The 18048-nt window shown below is 41.3% G+C and overlaps 1 protein-coding gene across 1 annotated transcript; it reads left to right on the top strand.

Moving 5' to 3' along the window:
* The first annotated feature begins 1005 nt into the window (after positions 1-1005).
* On the top strand, positions 1006-17383 carry igfbp2a (insulin-like growth factor binding protein 2a). Its single transcript, XM_039792848.1, has 4 exons — positions 1006-1517; positions 13021-13202; positions 15538-15678; positions 16792-17383. The coding sequence occupies exons 1-4, from the start codon at positions 1118-1120 to the stop codon at positions 16948-16950; spliced, it is 882 nt and encodes a 293-aa protein (XP_039648782.1). The 5' UTR covers positions 1006-1117; the 3' UTR covers positions 16951-17383.
* Positions 17384-18048: the final 665 nt, after the last annotated feature.

Below are 18048 nucleotides of genomic sequence, written 5' to 3' on the forward strand. Positions count from 1 at the left end.
GGTTAATAGGAGCTTGTTTGGTGGGCAAGCACGACACCTCAAGGCTTGGCCTCACCGATCGATAGGAAACATTGCTGAATACGTGCACAGTAGCATTACTGTACACAGGCATATAAGTTGGTAGCAGCTGGCAAGTTTTAATTGAGTGTCAATGGACATGTCTGCCACGGTGGGAAGGTCTTTCCATGTAAGGAATGCTCTGCACATAGTACTTTTGTTTGATTGTTTATTTATTTATGCATTCTGGGAGTTGGGGTGGACTGTGCTGATTGAAACAAACACACCACAGTATGTATAGCAATGTAGAGTCTTCCAGCCAGGGAGCTATAATTTACTGCCTTGTTTTTGATACTGGAGCACAAGCTCAAGTTTCACATCTTCTCTCTAGTTCTGTAAATTCTGTTCAGCAAAACAGTTTTATTTATAATATCAAGGAGGTTCTCTGCCCAATGCAGAGGTCAGGGGTCAGGGTCAGCAGAAGATGTCACCTAGAGGGAGATTAAATGATGATGGTGATGATAATGATTACACCTAAATGGAACACCTAGATATACACAGTAAAACATGTATTGAGCTTGTAGGCTACACACACTGTTTTTTTTTTAAATAACATTTTACATATGTCTGTATTTGCAGTAATGTACTATGGTCAAAATTAAGACTTTTAACAGTGACATGAATCTGTGTCTGATCAAGAATAGGTTTGGTCTGTCAATGTGTCCCTATTACAGGCAGTTACAGCTGGTTTACTTATAGGGGCTTGTAATTATGTCCAATCAGGTTGCTATATTCTTTGAACTTAAAAATGCATTCAATTTAACCTTAATTAGACCTTTATTCTCATTCTAGGCCATGCCAGGATAAAATAAAGAAACACATTTTTATCATAATTAGTGTAATTTACTGACAACATTTCAGCAGATCTAAAAAAAAAAAAATAGGCATTTGAAGTAAATCCAGTGTCTCCCGATGTTCCCATATAAACACCCCACATGTGGCCCCAAGAGCAAACCTGGGAATTTGTAGGACCCAGCAGACCTCCCAGCCCCCGGCTTCACCTGTTCGCATACACATTTCTTCCCCCTTTTTTTCACTTGGGATTGCCTTCCATCGCCCCATGATAATGACCAAAAACCTCATGCCTTTAACAATGCTGTCGTACGCGGGCTGCAGCTTGCTGATCCTCGGTGCGTCTCTCGCCGGTGCCTCCCTGGCCGAGATGGTGTTCCGCTGTCCCGGCTGCACCGCGGAGCGCCAGGCGCTATGCCCAAGGCTCACCGAGACTTGTGCAGAGATAGTGCGCGAACCGGGCTGCGGATGTTGCCCCGTGTGCGCCCGGCAAGAGGGCGAGATGTGCGGCGTGTACACCCCGAGGTGCTCCACCGGTCTGCGATGCTACCCGACGCCAGACTCGGAGCTTCCTCTGGAGCAACTGGTGCAGGGCCAGGGGCAATGCCGGCGCAAAGTGGACACCGAGACGACCACGTACAGCCAGGAGCACCGGGAGCAAACAAGCGGTCAGTCAGTTTACTGGAAACCTGGTTTTCTTCTATCAATTTTTAATGATACTGTCTAGACTGCAGCCTGAGGCATAGTGTCGAAATTTTGCATTGTCATGAAGGCTGAGCCCAAATCTGTGTAACCATTTTGCACTAGTGGATGCTATTTCTCAGACATTTTCGTATGAAATTACACACAGTTGTGCTTTGAAGTCTGCAGTGCATCCTTTAAAGGATAGACACATTTTGCGCCCTTTAAGAGCCCCATGACCTTATGCCGTCAGAATTTAGCCTACCTACAGACTTGAAATAATCTTGAAGTTTGTACAACCAGCACTTTGTCAGATGTATTATGGTGCATTACATTGCTCATGTCCTTTACTATGCATTTGAGGTGTAACTTCTACTGCAGTAATAGCCTATTGTATGTGTGTTGCATGATGTATTCTTACACTCATGTTAAAGGCTGTGTTGCATACACCTGTTTATAGTGTTGTGAATCATTCTAGTGTGCATTTGGGGAGAGAGAAACAAAAGGAACAGTTAACCTCAGCTATGCTCCAAACATCTGGCCCTCCACTCTTTCCCAAAATCCCCCCATACCCCCCAATCTGCCTTTAAAACACTGTAACAGAGAACAAGGTAGTGGCCTGCAAAAATTCCCAGAAGTTGTACTGAAACATCATAGTATTGATGTTGACATTTCCACAGGGGAGTGGAGAGAAAGAAACAGAGGGAGACAGCAGGAGGAATGCTGCATTGATTGGAAAAGTGGACTTTAGGCTTTGACCAGAAGTAGCTATAAAGTGATGTTGACAGTGACTACATTAACTTGGTTGTCTACCTTGAGCTGGATATGTGCAAGAGGATCACAATGAAGCTTGGTACAGCCTGGAGCCAACAAAGCTCATGTGGCTTGTGTTTAAATCAGGGCAGGTCACGGCGAAGAAGAAAAGTGAACAGCCTCATTAATTGGCTGATTTTTGAAGCTACAAACACACACAGTCAATGAGCGTCCAGTGGAGCCAACCGGTGGAGCCGTGTGATTTCTACTCATTTCCAAATCCGTGCTTTGTCAAAGTTTACCTCCAGACTGACACGTGTTTGTTTTGGCACCGAACTCCTGGAACGTAGAGAAACTACCGGAGACGGCATTCAGAGTAAACTCTGGTCTCTGTAAGGACTCTCCGGCAGCACACTGACAAAAGGTCCAAAATGCTTCACGACACAACTGTGATGTAATAAGCAGCCATCATAATGACTTAATTCCACATTTATGTAACCAGTTTTTTATTTCTGTAGCCCTCTTCAGACACTACCAAGCGAACAGTAAAACAGGCACGAATTGCACAGTTACATAAGAGCAAACAAGTGAACAAAATGCACAGACACATCATGTAAGGGCTTGCTTGCAAGAAGGCAGTTTCTTCCGTCACTGATTGGGTTTGGGTCAGGCTTCGCTTTGCAGGTTGAAAGGTCTGAGATTTAATTAAATGTGTCCAAAAAAGAGCAAAAGCTTAGAAATAGGCTCTAAAAGGCTGAAGTTGATCTGGATAAAAGCCTTGCTGCAGATGGAAGAGTCATTCCTGACAAAGACAGAGTGAGTGGTTGAAGTGAAGTGTACAGCTTTCTCAACGTCAAAAGGAAAATATTTTTTATCAAGAGGAAGCACCGGGCTTTCTTCTTCTTCTTGGGTCTAACTGAAATATAATTCAAATTTCTAAGTAGAAGTGCAGCCATACCACTGTATCAGCTTCAAAATGAGTTGCTCTGTCCAATTCCCTTCTATTTATGCCATTTGATTTTCATACTATACCGCAAAACCTTTTTCTTTTAAATTGTTGGTGTTACAGATGCTAACTGTTAGTCCCCTGCTTTGTGGTTTGGCCCAGTTTGAGACTACACAGACTTGATTTCCTGTCATAAATTCTTCTCAGATACACAGCAAAAAGAGAAAGTAATGACATCCCTAGATTTCAGCTCACGGGGGCTGTTGGAAGATTGAGCGCAAACTTGAACGTTCTGGCTACAATCCACTGCATCTCCTTTATTCCCGGCATTGACAGAAAAAAAAAGGCTGATTATAATGCAATAATTAAGTACGTAGTTGCATTGAGTTGAGCATGGGGAGCAGTGACTCCTGAGCGGGTTGGACATCCTGGGCAAAGAATCAAAGGATGAAATATTGCAGCTGCTTCTCTCGGATGTTTATAAGCCTCAACATCCTAGCATCCTGTCTTCCTGCTTATTTTATTCCAATTAAATGGCACAGGCACAAATAACACAACCTAGAGCTATTGGACACAAGTTAAGTTACATTTCAAATCAGTATAATTAGTTATGAGTTAGTGTCTGATTAAAAAGGCCAGCATGAAACCACTGAATAAATCAGTTCTTTGAAGAATTCAAAAAACGTCCCTATTTTGATTACATCTTGTTAGAGGTGGGATTCATAGAAGTGTGTGAGTGATATATACTTCTGCGTTAAATCTATGCCGTGGCTACGTACGAGGGTACGTGGAGGCACGGAACTTAGGCCGTAGGTCTTGGTCCCCTGCATCGCATGAGGATGCAGTGAAAGTCAGAATGATTAGGCAAACGAAGGTGATCTGAGGTGAATGGAAAGTGCAGTGATCAAGTCAACATGAGCTGTAAATGCATACAATTTCATACATTCCTCGGTAGCTCACTTGCACTTCTCGAAAAAATGGAACTAAACGTCACACCGTGGCTCGGTAGCGTTGGATTTTCCCCGACTCATTTGCTTGTTCACTTTCTCCATGAACAACATGAAATCAAGGAGAGGGTTAACTTGTCCTGCTACAGATTTCCCACCGTGGTCAGAAAATACTACGCCTCTAGAGTCGAAGCACACACACACACGCACACACACGCACACACACACACACACACACACACACACACACACACACACACACACACACACACACACACACACACACACACAAACACACACACACATGCCGACCCTGCTATTCTCTTAAAGAGATTGACGCACACACCAAAACACAAGTATAAACTTCAGGCCACTTACGTAGGCTTCGGCGAAAGCTCTGCGTAAAGCCTCCGCAGAAGCATAAGTCACACTTTACAGCAATTAATAAATATTAATCTCATGGTCTTATCCATCGCAACTTGCAATGACAGCAGCAGTAAAATCCCTGCAAACTCCTGGATCAGCACTACAAACAACTAAAGAGCTCAAAGGTCAGAGCCAATATTCTTTCGGCCCCAGAATGATCATGTGAGAGAAAAGACCTGGGGAAAGTAAGGGAGGTGGAAATCAGCCAGAGGAGAGGGAATGGGAGATTACAAATGTGTGTGGAAGATACAAATTCAGTTTTTGGTTATTTGCACTCAACCCAAAAGACTTGATTAGGCTCATGATGCAAGGTTACATTATGAAGAAAAACAATATCAGTGGAGTTCTTGTTTAAATAACACTGATACACCTACAGGACACAATACCAAATAGGAAAAGAAATTGTCAGTTGAAGCTTTGAAAAAGTGGAACAATGACCTAATTTTGTTTTTTGTTTGTTTTTAATGAAACTGATTGGATGATATGTACTGGCGCCGCGCTGGCTTATTTTCTTCTCTGGTCCTTAAGGCCACAGGCGAGTTTTGTTCCCTGTTTTAATTGATCAAAGCAACTGATTACAGCATATTAGTAATTCAGTAACAGAAATTGCTTTTATAAATCTCTTCGAAATGAACTCCCCAGAGTACGTTGAACCATTTCAAAATGCAGTGAGGTCTTGTTTAGCTCAGCAGGAAGTTTATCAGGCCACACTGAAAGTTCACTTATGAAAGACTCACATTTCAATTTGCTATATCAAACATCAAAGTCTTTGAAAGTGCATACGATTTTTAGTGTATTATAAGTAGGGCTACAAGATGCAGATGTGACAGTACTCCTAATTCAGCAAATAGCCTGTAATGTTTCTGTGGTCCATGGGACCACGCAAACACGTGTATCCACCAGAACGTCTGAATTGTAAACATGAAAATATGAAATTGCACTTGGTTGTAAGTTGAATAAAAGACCAAAACCAAATCCTGTGCACTCTGGTTACTCATGGTTTGGTAGAGTATCATGGGATGGACATGGGATGTGGTGAAAACAGGAGGATTAAATAAGATACTCTAGCGCTGGAAGATGAAAAAATGTATCGACATCGAAATTCTGAAGCCGTTATCGACGTATTTTTCCCATAACGATAATTTTGATAATTTATTCCTGTTGATATGCCTACTTTCTTCTTAAAAACATTCTACTGCACGTGTAGTCACGTGACTTCGCCCGGACCAGTCAGCCGCACGGAAAGCATAATGGAGGATAACTCAAACCCTGAGTCCGAGTTAACTGAGCAACGTCTGGAAACATTTTGGCTTCAGAAAAGATGATTTAGAACAACGTGATTAATTGTCGTTCATTTATCGTTATTGAGGTAAAATGTGCAATTTAATCGTGATTTTAGGTCATATTGTGCAGCCCTAAGATACTCCCTTAGGAACCCAGACACTGATTAAAATGGGTCATTTAAAAAAATTAAGTAGATTTTTATTTCAATTTCATTCATTTTGAGCTGAAATGTCTCCCTATTCCAAACTAACACCCACAACTTCCCCACTACATTCTCTGTTAATGCACAGTATGACTTGATATTCTGTTCCCACAGAAACCTGGCCCCAATAAAGGACTGGATGGGCGTTTCGGGTAATTGTTTTGGCTGGGATCAAACCATATGTGACCTCGATAGGGAACAGGCTGATTAACAAAGCCCAAACAGAGTCCATAGTCGGTTGCATGAAGGTCACACGAATAAAAAAAAAAAAAGTGATGCTGCCTATTCTTTATTAAAGACTTGGTTATTCATCTTCAAAATAACATTTTGTTTGTGTGGTAATTTTGCCCAAAGCTATCCAGTCAGCTTTACATGTTGACAATGAAAAGTCGTTTGTATCAATGCCGTTATAAAAGTCGAAAACGAAGAGCATAAATGAGGTGGAAAGAAAAGTGGAAAACTCCTGTGCCATCTGGTCGCTGAAATAACATTGTTAGCTAACAAGGGGCATTCCTGTGTACCTGCGGGGGCATCCAGACAGAGCCCACAGGACTGAAATAGCTCAGAGATAATCCCACCCCACACCTCCACCCTTAGGCTTCTCCAAAAACAGGGGCATCCGTGCCAAGAATCTCCTCGTGCCTATTGAGATCCAGAATAACTTCCCACCCTCCTTTTTGGTCAAGGGTGATTTAAGACAATACAAACAGTGTCTGAAATGCTACTGACACTGGAGGGGAAGGGGACGTAGGCCGTTGCATAGACAGGGGATAGTTTCTTAACTTGTTTTAATAGTTTACTGGGCGAGATAAAAAAAAAAAAAAGAAATGGAAAAGACCCCTTCCATCATATAGAATCGCACTTGACTTGTAATAGCTTGCAGAGCAGGACATGTGCAAAATCTTTGTTTACGTGCACAACAACATGATTGCGGTCTTATCAATGATTCCCTTATCCTCCTCCTAACAATGGTCATGAGGGTGGAGTCTGCTGCCGTGTCTTCAGAGCCTCCATGCACCCTCTTAATTCTCACTTTTGTGTAGGCATGGTGGAGCTAGAGGGGGGGATCCTCAAGGTTATTAGGATTTATCCACTGCGCAGCATGAATAGCTGTACCAAATATCAAATACAATAGTTGTTAAAATATGTCACTAAAAAACAAACATGCCAAACTCTCTGTGGTGCTACTGGTAACATTTTGGGACCACCAAAGTCAATAGAATACATCCTTTAATGTCATTACACATTTCGTGGTTCTCTACATGGTTGAGAAAGATGTTGGCTGTACACATTGATGAATTTGCAGAATGCACCATGTGCAAAACGTGCCAGGATGCATTGTTCCCCACCAAAATAGGTTCTAAGAAGGGATGTTTAGTAGCTGCTCACATTATGGATTGAAATTAGAGCCCGACTGATATATCGGCGGGCCGATATTATCGGCCGATATTAGGCATTTTCCAAACTATCGGTATCAGCGTTTATAATGGCCGATAAATGAATATTTAAAAATTAAAATAAAAACGGACGAAACACCATTCAACCATGTTATGAGTTGGCTTTGTATAGTTGGTCCATCAGAGGGCGCTCTACAACGTCCCTGTTGGCAACACTCGTGTTTAACCCTTTAAGTTTCATATCTTAAGTTTGTATTTTTATATATTTTATTTATCAGAACTGTAATATATGTTGATGTTCCTCTGTTCTGTTGTGACAGTTAAACAAACAAGTTTATTTTTTAAACTGCATTATCATATTATTTTAGTGGGGACTCATAAATAACTACAAATAACTAATGTTAGGGAAATCTGTTTATGTTTTTTTACGCGTTTCTGGATTTATCTTTTATTTTTTTATATATCGGCCGATATATCGGAATATCGGATTTTTAAATCACCAAATATTTGTATCGATATCGGCCTTAAAAATCCTTTATCAGCTGGGCTCTAATGGAAATGTTAATATTTGCAAAATAGGACCTGTTTTCTTCGTTGATGTGCAATCGTAGTCTCTGAATGCTTCTTTTATTCAGTGGTTTTCAAAAGCTAGTGATAAATGAAAATAGGATTTTATATTTTATCCTGGCGGTATTAGTCTAATTAGTTAAAAAGTTGTATTACAAATCCCTTCCTACCTAATGACTTTTCATTTCTAAGAAAAAATAAGGTGGAATTGTTGGTGCCTGGTCTAATTCTCATGTTGTTCTTGTTGTTGCCTTAATTTTGTACTGGTTAAAACCATGCAACCTCACTTTAATTTCAATTTATTTTTCTGCTCTAACTTTAGTTGCAGGATAAAATAGTCCTCTATACGATGATGTTATCTATAGGATAACCCCAAGCAGTTTAGCCCTCTCTGTCCACTCACATCCCACATATCTCTCCCACAGTGGTTGGGAATGACTGTCAGTGGTAGCTGAATGTGATGCCCTACTGTACAAGTTCGATGTGTTCCAGCTTGCCTCAGTTCGTGTCCTAGTTTAGGACCTGTACAATCGCCCCGAGAGTTCACCCAGCGGTGCCGGTAGAGAGCGAGATGCCTGGCCTTGGATGCCGGAGTGTGCACATACGTGCCAGAGCCTGTCCAAAGCCTGCTTTTAGATGACTGTTGCGGGCCAGAAAGCCTGGAAGGTAAACATATCTGCACTTTGCTGAGTTTGTGTTTCTAGGAAAACAGTCCCACTCGACCTCGCAATGGATGATAGACTACAGCTACTCTTCGCAGTGCCTTTCATCGACTTCTTAAGTGGCGCACAACCTATTTCACACCTCAGAGCTGCGTTAAAAGCCATATTGAGAGAGGAGACTTTTTCAGAAGAAGAAGATCTTCAGAGAAGATTTCCACATTCCGACATTTAAAGGGATAGTTCAGTTTTGGGTGAATACTATTCCTATCCAGAGTCAGATTGGTGCTTTCCTGATGTATTTGTGTACATCTTGAATACCTGGATGTCAATGGAATCAAGTACATACAAACTGTTAAACAAAACACCTTTGGCTTATGAAAGTTTGAAAATATATCAGCTTTCCAATCCAAAAACTAAAACATAACTTAACAAGTTATAATAGTTAAGTTGTGTTGAGTTTATAAGCAGTTGTTGATCTCCAGGGGGAATTTCCTTAGAATAACTGCTCCATTTAAACCCAAGTAAATATTCATTAAATATTTATTTATTATGTAAAACTCCATAATTGTTGAATTGTGTCGTTGCCTGTAGACAAATTTCACATTTCAGTTCCTCTCTACGAAATGATATGAAACTACGCTACCCGTTGAAAATAAGGGTTTTTCTACCTTTGAGAGAAGCTGCTTCTTGATCCCATTGACATCCACTAACTTTGGTGAGCTAAGCTAACCAGTCATCATCCCTTCAAACTGCACGGCGAGATATAAGAAAGGCATCACATCCATGAGTTTGTCTTATAATGAAAGACGGGGCTATTTTGTATCTGTGGAAATAGGATGGAGCGAGAATGCTGATGTGGTCCGATCTTTCCATTTTCAACCTTTCCATTCTCCACCACCCGGCCAAGTCTGCCATTTGCTCAGTTGACCAGAATCTAGACAATCAGATATGACACTTCTGGCCTACGTGCCATCTGGGAATTCGACATGAATCAGATATAGAAAGGAAGCCTCTCGGGCCATTGTGTGGGGATTAACTCAAGCAGTAGACTGGACAGTAGGCCTGCCGCTCTGTTGATACTGCTGATCCCAAGCCCACCGCTGTGGAACGGCTTGGACTGCAGAGGCCTAGCGCCTAGTGTGTGTGTACATTCGACAGGGAGATCGCTGATTTCGCTGCGTACAAATTGTGCGCTCATGTGTGTATCTATATGCGATCAGACTGTGTGTTTGAGTGAACATCTCAGGTTTCCTTAGAATAGAGGGAGTGATGGTATTGCACGTGGATAATGTGGGGATTATGTAAGACAGCAAAGCAAAAGGCACCCCAGCCGCCAGTGTTTTGTGTCGTGTGTTTATCTGCGCCACTTGTGTACGCACACACACACACACACACACACACACACACACACACACACACACACACACACACACACACACACACACACACACACCCACACACCCACCCATGAGAGCACACACCTGATTTCAGTTGACTTTTGCCCCTTTTTGGAAAGAAACTCAGCCTTCAAAGAAAAGCACAGTGTAGCGTCATAAGGGGAACTGAAGTCCAACAACACCAGATCTATCTGATGGCAAAAGGCGCCAGCACCTTGTTATTGCTTCGTTTGGAATTTCCTTTCTCCCGTTCTCTCTTAGGCCTTTTGTAATCATATTCTACAACCGGATGGCAAATTTACCTCTTGCAGAGCGCAGAGAATGCCTCTCCAGTCCACCACCACCAGTAACACACACTCACTTTCATTCTCTCAGCGCGCCTTTCTACAAGTCTGCACGTTACAGCTTTTGCCCTTGAATAACTGTAAACTATCCACTTACTGGCCCACTATTTGACCTTCTCTACTGTCTGTCTGCTTATTTCCCCTTCTGTCCTTCGGGTGTCAAGCGAGGTCCTGCGTACAAGAAATACACGCTCAACTGAAAATCAGTGAAAAAAAAAAAAATCACTTTTCTGACATGTATTCTGCATATTCACATACTCTGGCTAGCTAAACTGAGCTGATATGTGATCATGTTGCTTTCTGGGGCATCATGAAACATTTTCTTTTGGTCTAAAATCAGCTGTTTTGGAAATGACACTCCTTTTCCACTCCCTCCCTGTCAACCCTCAACCCCTAAGTATGCTCTGTTGTCAGAAACAACATGATGGGTTGGACCTGATGGCCTCTCACATTGTTTGCTCCATCTGTTGGACGATATGTTTTTTTTTTTAGGTTGATGTTTAACAAGACTCCAAGGAGAGAGGAGACGGTCAAACTGAATGAAAACCGCCTGGAGGAATTACTAGATGGCCACAGGGACTCAGCTGTTGTGACATGCAATGCATTTGTTGCTGGTAAAGGGCAGTGGGAAGTTTGCTACGTGACTAAATATGAATTCCTTGTTCTTTAAGTGTATTTTTATTTTATTTTATTCAGGACACTGTAAGTTGCCTATTTATTGTATTTCAGGTCTGAACCACTGATGTGAAATGCTTGAACTTCACTGGTTTTAAACTAAGATATAATGTATTTTGGGCTGAATTTTCACATTATAACATCCTTTAAATTTAGCATTTAGGCCAGAGGTTCACATATATGAAATTCTAAACCATTTTGGTCATTTTCCACTGCACCACAATTCACACTGTGACGTGTCTGTGATGATTATGACGCACAAGGTGATCAGAGGTGATAGCTAAGAGTCTTAAGTATTAGATGTATTGATACCCAATCATTTTGACCTTGCCCCGACTGGGATCAGGTCTAAGAAAGCCTCATTTTAGCTTGAATTCATCAAGTAGTCCTTTTTTGAAAAGTGTAAATCCCCGATGATTTTTTTCATTTACAGTATATCACCGCTTTTAACATCTGCTCATGAAATTAAATCACACCAGTTAGGAAAAAAGCAACCATGGAAACCTAACTGTGACTAAAGTTCAGCAGTGGCCAACTTTTTCTCAGCCCTCAAGCTTGTTAACGGAGCTGCATGTGGTTACTTCGCTCTATGAGAAAGGAATGGTTTGTAGTGACTCATTGATTGTGCTGATGCTTTTTTAGAGCACTTTAAAAGGGTGGGGGGTTGGACTTTGGACACGTCAGAGCTTGTTCCCCCCACCCCCACCACCCCGACATTATCTTTAGGGAAAATGTCTGTTGTGACTATTGAGTAATAAAAATGTCACAAACACAAGAAATACAATTGTACAAAATTTGAACCTAAAGCTAATAAACAACAGGGAGAGGAAATTAGCAATGTCAGCAATGAGAGCAAAGCGTGGATGTGAGCTATTTGCTCTAGAGGCCTTGAATTGTGCCTAAATGAAAAGAGAGAAATGCAGAGTGACTGCCGGCTGAAGAGAGAGTTCAGCTCACGGGCTAGCTGTTATATCCTGGAGGGTGCAGGGGTGAGCTACAGCTGACGAACCTTCCACAAGTTTTATTTATGTAATTATCATCGGACGCAGTGGGAGGGACGTCGGGGAAAAAAAAAATATCAGAAAATTGTGTTTGGCATTTCACTCCCATTCAAACCCTCTCATCTTCACTACTACTCAAGGCAAGGCGAAACTATTTTGCGTTATATTTTTTCATTTCGAGCATGTAAAAGTCAACATAAAAAAGACAACAGCAGTTGTTGAAAACACACCCAACCAAATAGACAAAAAGAAAGAGACAACAGAATTAATTTCATTAGAGAATTTCCTTGATTTATATGCACGAAAAGGAGTAAGAAGAAGTATAAACTTATTTAATCCTACCCCTTAATAATGAAATCATTACTTACCAAAACTTCGTTTGACATACATGGCACTTATCACATCCATAGTTACCTAATTACAGTTCAATACAGTAAATAATTACACAGCTATTTACATAGAATCTTAATTGTCTCTCCATAGTATTCTCCTCAATTTCCAAAAAAAATACTTTTTAGCGGAGCAGGCCACTAACTTTGTCGCTTTGACAAATGATCTATGCAGTTTAAAGCTTTCAGCTCCCTTCCAGGCTCTAAAAGGCTCTATCCATTACCAAAATGACAGCAGGAGGGCAACAGGGCGGGATTAGTGCACATGAGAGACAGTCCTGAAAAGTCACAGGTTTAAAGCTTTTAGCAGTCAATATGTCCATCAAAGTGTCCTTGAGCAAGACATCAAATCCTGTCCTGCCCAATGTTTTTTTCCTTCTCTGTTGGCAACACTGTTGTGTCACGTTTTTTTTCGATCGATGAATTGATGCAGTAGAAATTTGGGATCCTTAAGTTTAGAGTTTTTCATCGAATTTTTTGTTGTGTCTCCACAACTGCAGGCGAGGCTGTGGAGGCGCTGCCTGAGCAGGGTGTGAGTGAGATCCCGGCCATCCGAAAGCCCAGCAAAGAGACCACCTGGCTGGGACCCAAAGAGAGCGCTGTGCGCCAGCACAGACAGGAGATGAAGACCAAGATGAAGACCAACAAGGTGGAGGAGGTGAAACCTGCACGGCCCAAACAGGTGAGGCAAGCGCTTTTTTTTCTTTTTTTCCCCCTGTCACTTGATTCTTGGTAGTCTGTATCCTCAACGTTCCACTTCTGGGATTGCTCCGTTGCTGACGGAAATTCCGCTAGATTTCACTCATTTAGGCCGGATATCCGTTGCGTTGGACTTCCTTTGTGTTGGCATTTTAAACTCCGGTGGATTTATGAGGACTATGGTTAAATGCTCCTCAGATCTCTGCAGGGTAAATCCAGACAGCTAGCTAGACTATCTGTCCAACCGGAGTTTTCTGTTGCACGGCTAAAACAACCTTTGAACGTACACATTTTGTAACACACGTTATAATGCTCGCCTAGCTGCTAAGTGTGGCACACCCTCAAACCAAACTAGTAAGAGCAGAGGCCCGAAGAGTTCACATAGTTGTATCACCATGTCCAGGAGACAGTGACAGAATCAAAACATTATGTATGAAAAGACTAATTTGTTAATATTTAAATAACTTACAACACTGAAACGTCTTGCTCCCGTCTAGGTTGTACAGCTGAGCCAAAGTCATAGGTTATCGGCTTAAGTGGGTTTGTTATAGATCAAACTAGCGTGCTTGTCAGGACCCGCCTTAGACTGCTTCTGACTGGCTAGTAGTCCTTACCTAGGTACTGCGCATGTGAGACTCCCAACAAAGATGGAACAGAAGTGTGATGCCTCACTCTGTAGCTAAAACGGAGAGCTCAACACACAGGGTGAATAGAGGAGCTGCAGCAATGTGCAGTATGACAAAAATTTGGTGTTTTTTGAAAATGAAACCAGTATTGCATTTGATGGATTACATCTGATACCGATCAATTACATACGATCGGTATCAGCACAGATACAATATATGGGCTCATCACAAGACTAAACCATTAGAAAGCACAAAGCAGTGTGTGGGTGACCAGAGGTGTTTTATGGACCTTTTTCACAGCAGACATTTTGACTTGTCATAGTAGGAAAAGCACAGCTAAGAATTTAAGAATTATTTATTTTGATTAGGACAATGCACATTAATCAACATTTCTGTAAACGCGCCAGTGTTAGCCAGTCGGCTAATTTTCAACTGTAGTCCTAGTTGCAGGCATTGATAAAATTGATAACCTTAACGATGGCTCAATTCCATCAAGTGTCCCAGTAAGCTATTTCAGTGAGTCAGCATGCCCAATACCAGGGCCTCTCCTAAGTGGAATGCAGCCATCATTGATGGTTTTGAATACACCTGTGCTTTTCCTACTACGTTTGCCGTGAAAAAGTCTATTGTCAGAAAAGAAATATCTGCAATACATACATGTCATAATAATGACTAAAGATAATAATGTATAGGTAGTGCTATTGTTTTTTGTAAACACCCTTTATATGTGTTAGTGTAGAAAAGACTACAGTACACTAACTAACTCCTCACACTACTGAGGGAAGAAATATAAGGAGTGCAGCGCCGCCTCCTTCTGGAACTAAAGCAGCTGGTGATGTTTGGATGCTGCATCGAAGTCTTTTATTGCCATATTTTAATATCATTCAGTGCAGTTAATGCTTAATGGTAGGCACTTTGAATTCATTTCAAAGCCTGAGAAGGAAATACAGCAAAAACAATAATTTTAAGGGGATAAAAACAGTCATGGCACAAAGACAAGGCTTTCATTTTTCTTCCATTCAACACTCCCACAAACTAATGCCCTTTATTCAAAAGGCAGATATTTACTGACCTTAAATACACCTGACCCGCTCTGTGGGACTCACCATCATTTCTAACCGGCATCGTGATATTTTCCATCCACCATAAAAAACATTAACGGTTATTGCTCTACCAGAAACTTGTAACTGTCTCAACAAGATATATTTGGCTCTGTGAAATTGTGAGGTAAACCTGAGGTCACTGGCCGGACTTGTTATTCATTACCGGCAAGAAAACATGATTAATTTGCTCGTTACAGAAAGCTCCTTACCTTTATTATGTGAATGTTTGCCTGAATCTCTGTGTGTGTGTGTGTGTATATGTTCCTTTTATATGAGATTTTATGTAGGATGTAGCAAAAATGTGTTGATTGCCTTGCAAACACAACTTTTCTGCTGTGTTCATGGATTTTACTCAGATTTGTGATTCTTTTTAAATAAAAACAAAGAAGTGATATAAAAATGGTCAGATCTTTATTTTAAAAAAATAATAATAATTGGAAAAAGTGATTTCTGTGCACAAAAGTTAGAATGAATGGAATAATTTGTACAGAACATTTTATCGCCGCTATAACAGAAACCTGATGACTCTAACGCCGCTATACGGGCCTGTGAATGTGACTTGTGTTGTGGTTTTGGCTGTTTTTCCAAGACTCAGTGTCAGCAGGAGCTCGACCAGATCCTGGAGAGGATATCTAAGATGCCCTTCAGAGATAACCGAGGTCCCCTGGAAGACCTGTATGCCCTGCACATCCCCAACTGCGACAAGAGGGGGCAGTATAATCTCAAACAGGTGACTCCAGGCCTTTTGGGTTAGAGGGTGGTAGGCTGAGAGGGAGTAGCCACCTGATTGTATCCAAGTATTTAGAGGAGAAAAGGTGGGTAAAGCATCATAACCACCAATTTGGACAAAAATGGGTTGCGTTTTCACAGCAAAATAAAACGGAGTCATATAGTTACCCCTTGAAGTACTACATTTGTCAAACTAGTGTATTTATATTGTTTTATCTTACACTACATCCTTAATATAGTGGTACTACCCTATAAATCAGAGAGTTACCATTGCTGTAAAAAGTAACTGAAGGAAGGATGGGAGGCAAACAAGATAGACACCCTCCTTTTGAGGAAAACCTACTTGCATATGCTCTGGACAGCACTGTTTGCTGCTAGCCAGCACAACAATACATTGCAAGTACTGGAAGGGCTGAAGAGGTGGGTTTTCCTCTCCTTTATACAGGTAGCTGAACACAGGTGTGCTCACTTAGCAATCACCAACCTGGGAAAGAGAGGGAGGAGGCACACACACACACACACACACACGCGACGCCCCCGTGCGCACGCACACACACACACACACACACACACACACACACACACACACACACACACACACACACACACACAGGTTTGTGGCACTATCTTTATGGGGACCCGTCATTGACATAATGCATTCCCTAGCCCCTTACCTTAACCCTTACCCTAACCATAACCTAATTTTATCCCTAATCCTAAAACCAAGTCTTAACCCTCAAACAGCCCTTTAAAGTTATACTGGACTCCCAGTTTGTGGACCCCACGAATGTAGTTAAACAAGAACACACACACACACACACACACACACAATCACACACACACACTAAAAAGAAAATCCCTATGTAACAATTGGTAAAAGTAACACAATAATGATTTTCGATGATGCTTAATAGAGCATCTAATTCCAAATACATGTATTTAAATACAGAAATATGTAGAAAAGAAAGGGGATCTAAATAAAACACGTGCTCTGTAAAGCTGATGACCTTTTGCAGCATATTTTTGTACAAACATGCATATTCGGGGTTGTCACAAGTATCTAAAACGACGTTTAAACATGCTGAAACGAACAACACTGCATTTTGTGTTTCAGTGCAAGATGTCTCTCCACGGTCAGAGGGGCGAGTGTTGGTGCGTCAACCCTCACACTGGCCGACCTATCCCATCAGCCCCTACTGTGAGGGGCGACCCCAACTGCAGCCAGTACCTCACCGAGCTGGAGCTAGAGCTTCCTGACATGGCCCAGATATAATGCGTCATGAAACAAAAACTGTAAAAGTACTTGGGAACAAAGAACATCTGAGTAAGCTATATATTATCTTTCCGTGTGTATGTGTCTCTAGTTCATTTGATGAAATCTTAACCACCAGAAAGGATTAAATGATAGAATCCAGCTTGCTGAGGGTGTAACTGCAGATAATTTGTAGGTGAAGTAAAAAAATCAGGCTCCCTTTTCCTCGTAGCTATTCAGTAGACGTCAACTGGAGTGCCGGTGACTTTGCTTTACTAATTTTGACTTAGCTCAGATTTGCTCCGTTATCAGTGTTTTGTACTGTATTGTATGTGTTGAAAAATGAAAAGCCTTCAACATATTTGTTTTTTTTAGGTGCGTTTTCCTGTCCTAGCTTGCAGACTACTGTCACGCCTAATTAACAGATAATGCTAATAAAATGGTAATACATTCAGTTTGTGCCTGCCTGTGTTTTAATTCGTAGACATACTTTGAATTTGGTGCATTAATGACGGGTTTTATATTTGAGAAAAGGAAAGGAAAACTCATGAGGCCTACGTTTTTGAAAATGAAAAGTGGACTTGGAAATTCATCAATCAGTCTCAGATTTGTGGCACTGTAGCATGGAAATTTCAAATCCTGGAAGAAATCTTATGATGGAGATTTATGATGCTAGTTCACCTGCATTATTGCGTTATTAAACTTCATGATTTGCCAGTTGGACTCAAACAAGACTAAAAGTATTTACAGTCATGCTTGTTGCTACGTTTGAGGCTGTACTTTGATAAATGCTAATGTCAACATGCTAACATGCTCACAATGATAAAGTTAAAGGAATTTGTTGAAATAGGGCTTATCACGGTCTACCCTGGCTGTAGATAGGTGGGCCAATGCATTTTTTGTCTCAGTGCAAGTAATTAGGTTGTTTTTTTGTCTTTTGTTGGCTCACTTTTACTCACAACATGCTAACCGGCAACATAGGATTCCATTCACTACGCTAAGCTAACTAGCGACGGCGCTGCCGATGTTGCACCGGACTAAAACAATGTATGCACAAAAAATGCGTTGGCCCACCTATCTACAGCTAGGGGAGACCGTGATAAGCTCTATTTCAACAAA

The sequence above is a fragment of the Perca fluviatilis genome, chromosome 24, assembly GCF_010015445.1.
Source record: "Perca fluviatilis chromosome 24, GENO_Pfluv_1.0, whole genome shotgun sequence".
NCBI lineage: Eukaryota > Metazoa > Chordata > Actinopteri > Perciformes > Percidae > Perca > Perca fluviatilis.

Excerpts from the sequence above, each read along its gene's own strand:
- igfbp2a (XM_039792848.1), top strand. The coding sequence starts at position 1,118 with ATGATAATGACCAAAAACCTCATGCCTTTAACAATGCTGTCGTACGCG. Across the intron at positions 1,518-13,020 it reads GCACCGGGAGCAAACAAGCG|GCGAGGCTGTGGAGGCGCTG; the intron begins GTCAGTCAGTTT and ends CCACAACTGCAG. Across the intron at positions 13,203-15,537 it reads AACCTGCACGGCCCAAACAG|ACTCAGTGTCAGCAGGAGCT; the intron begins GTGAGGCAAGCG and ends TGTTTTTCCAAG.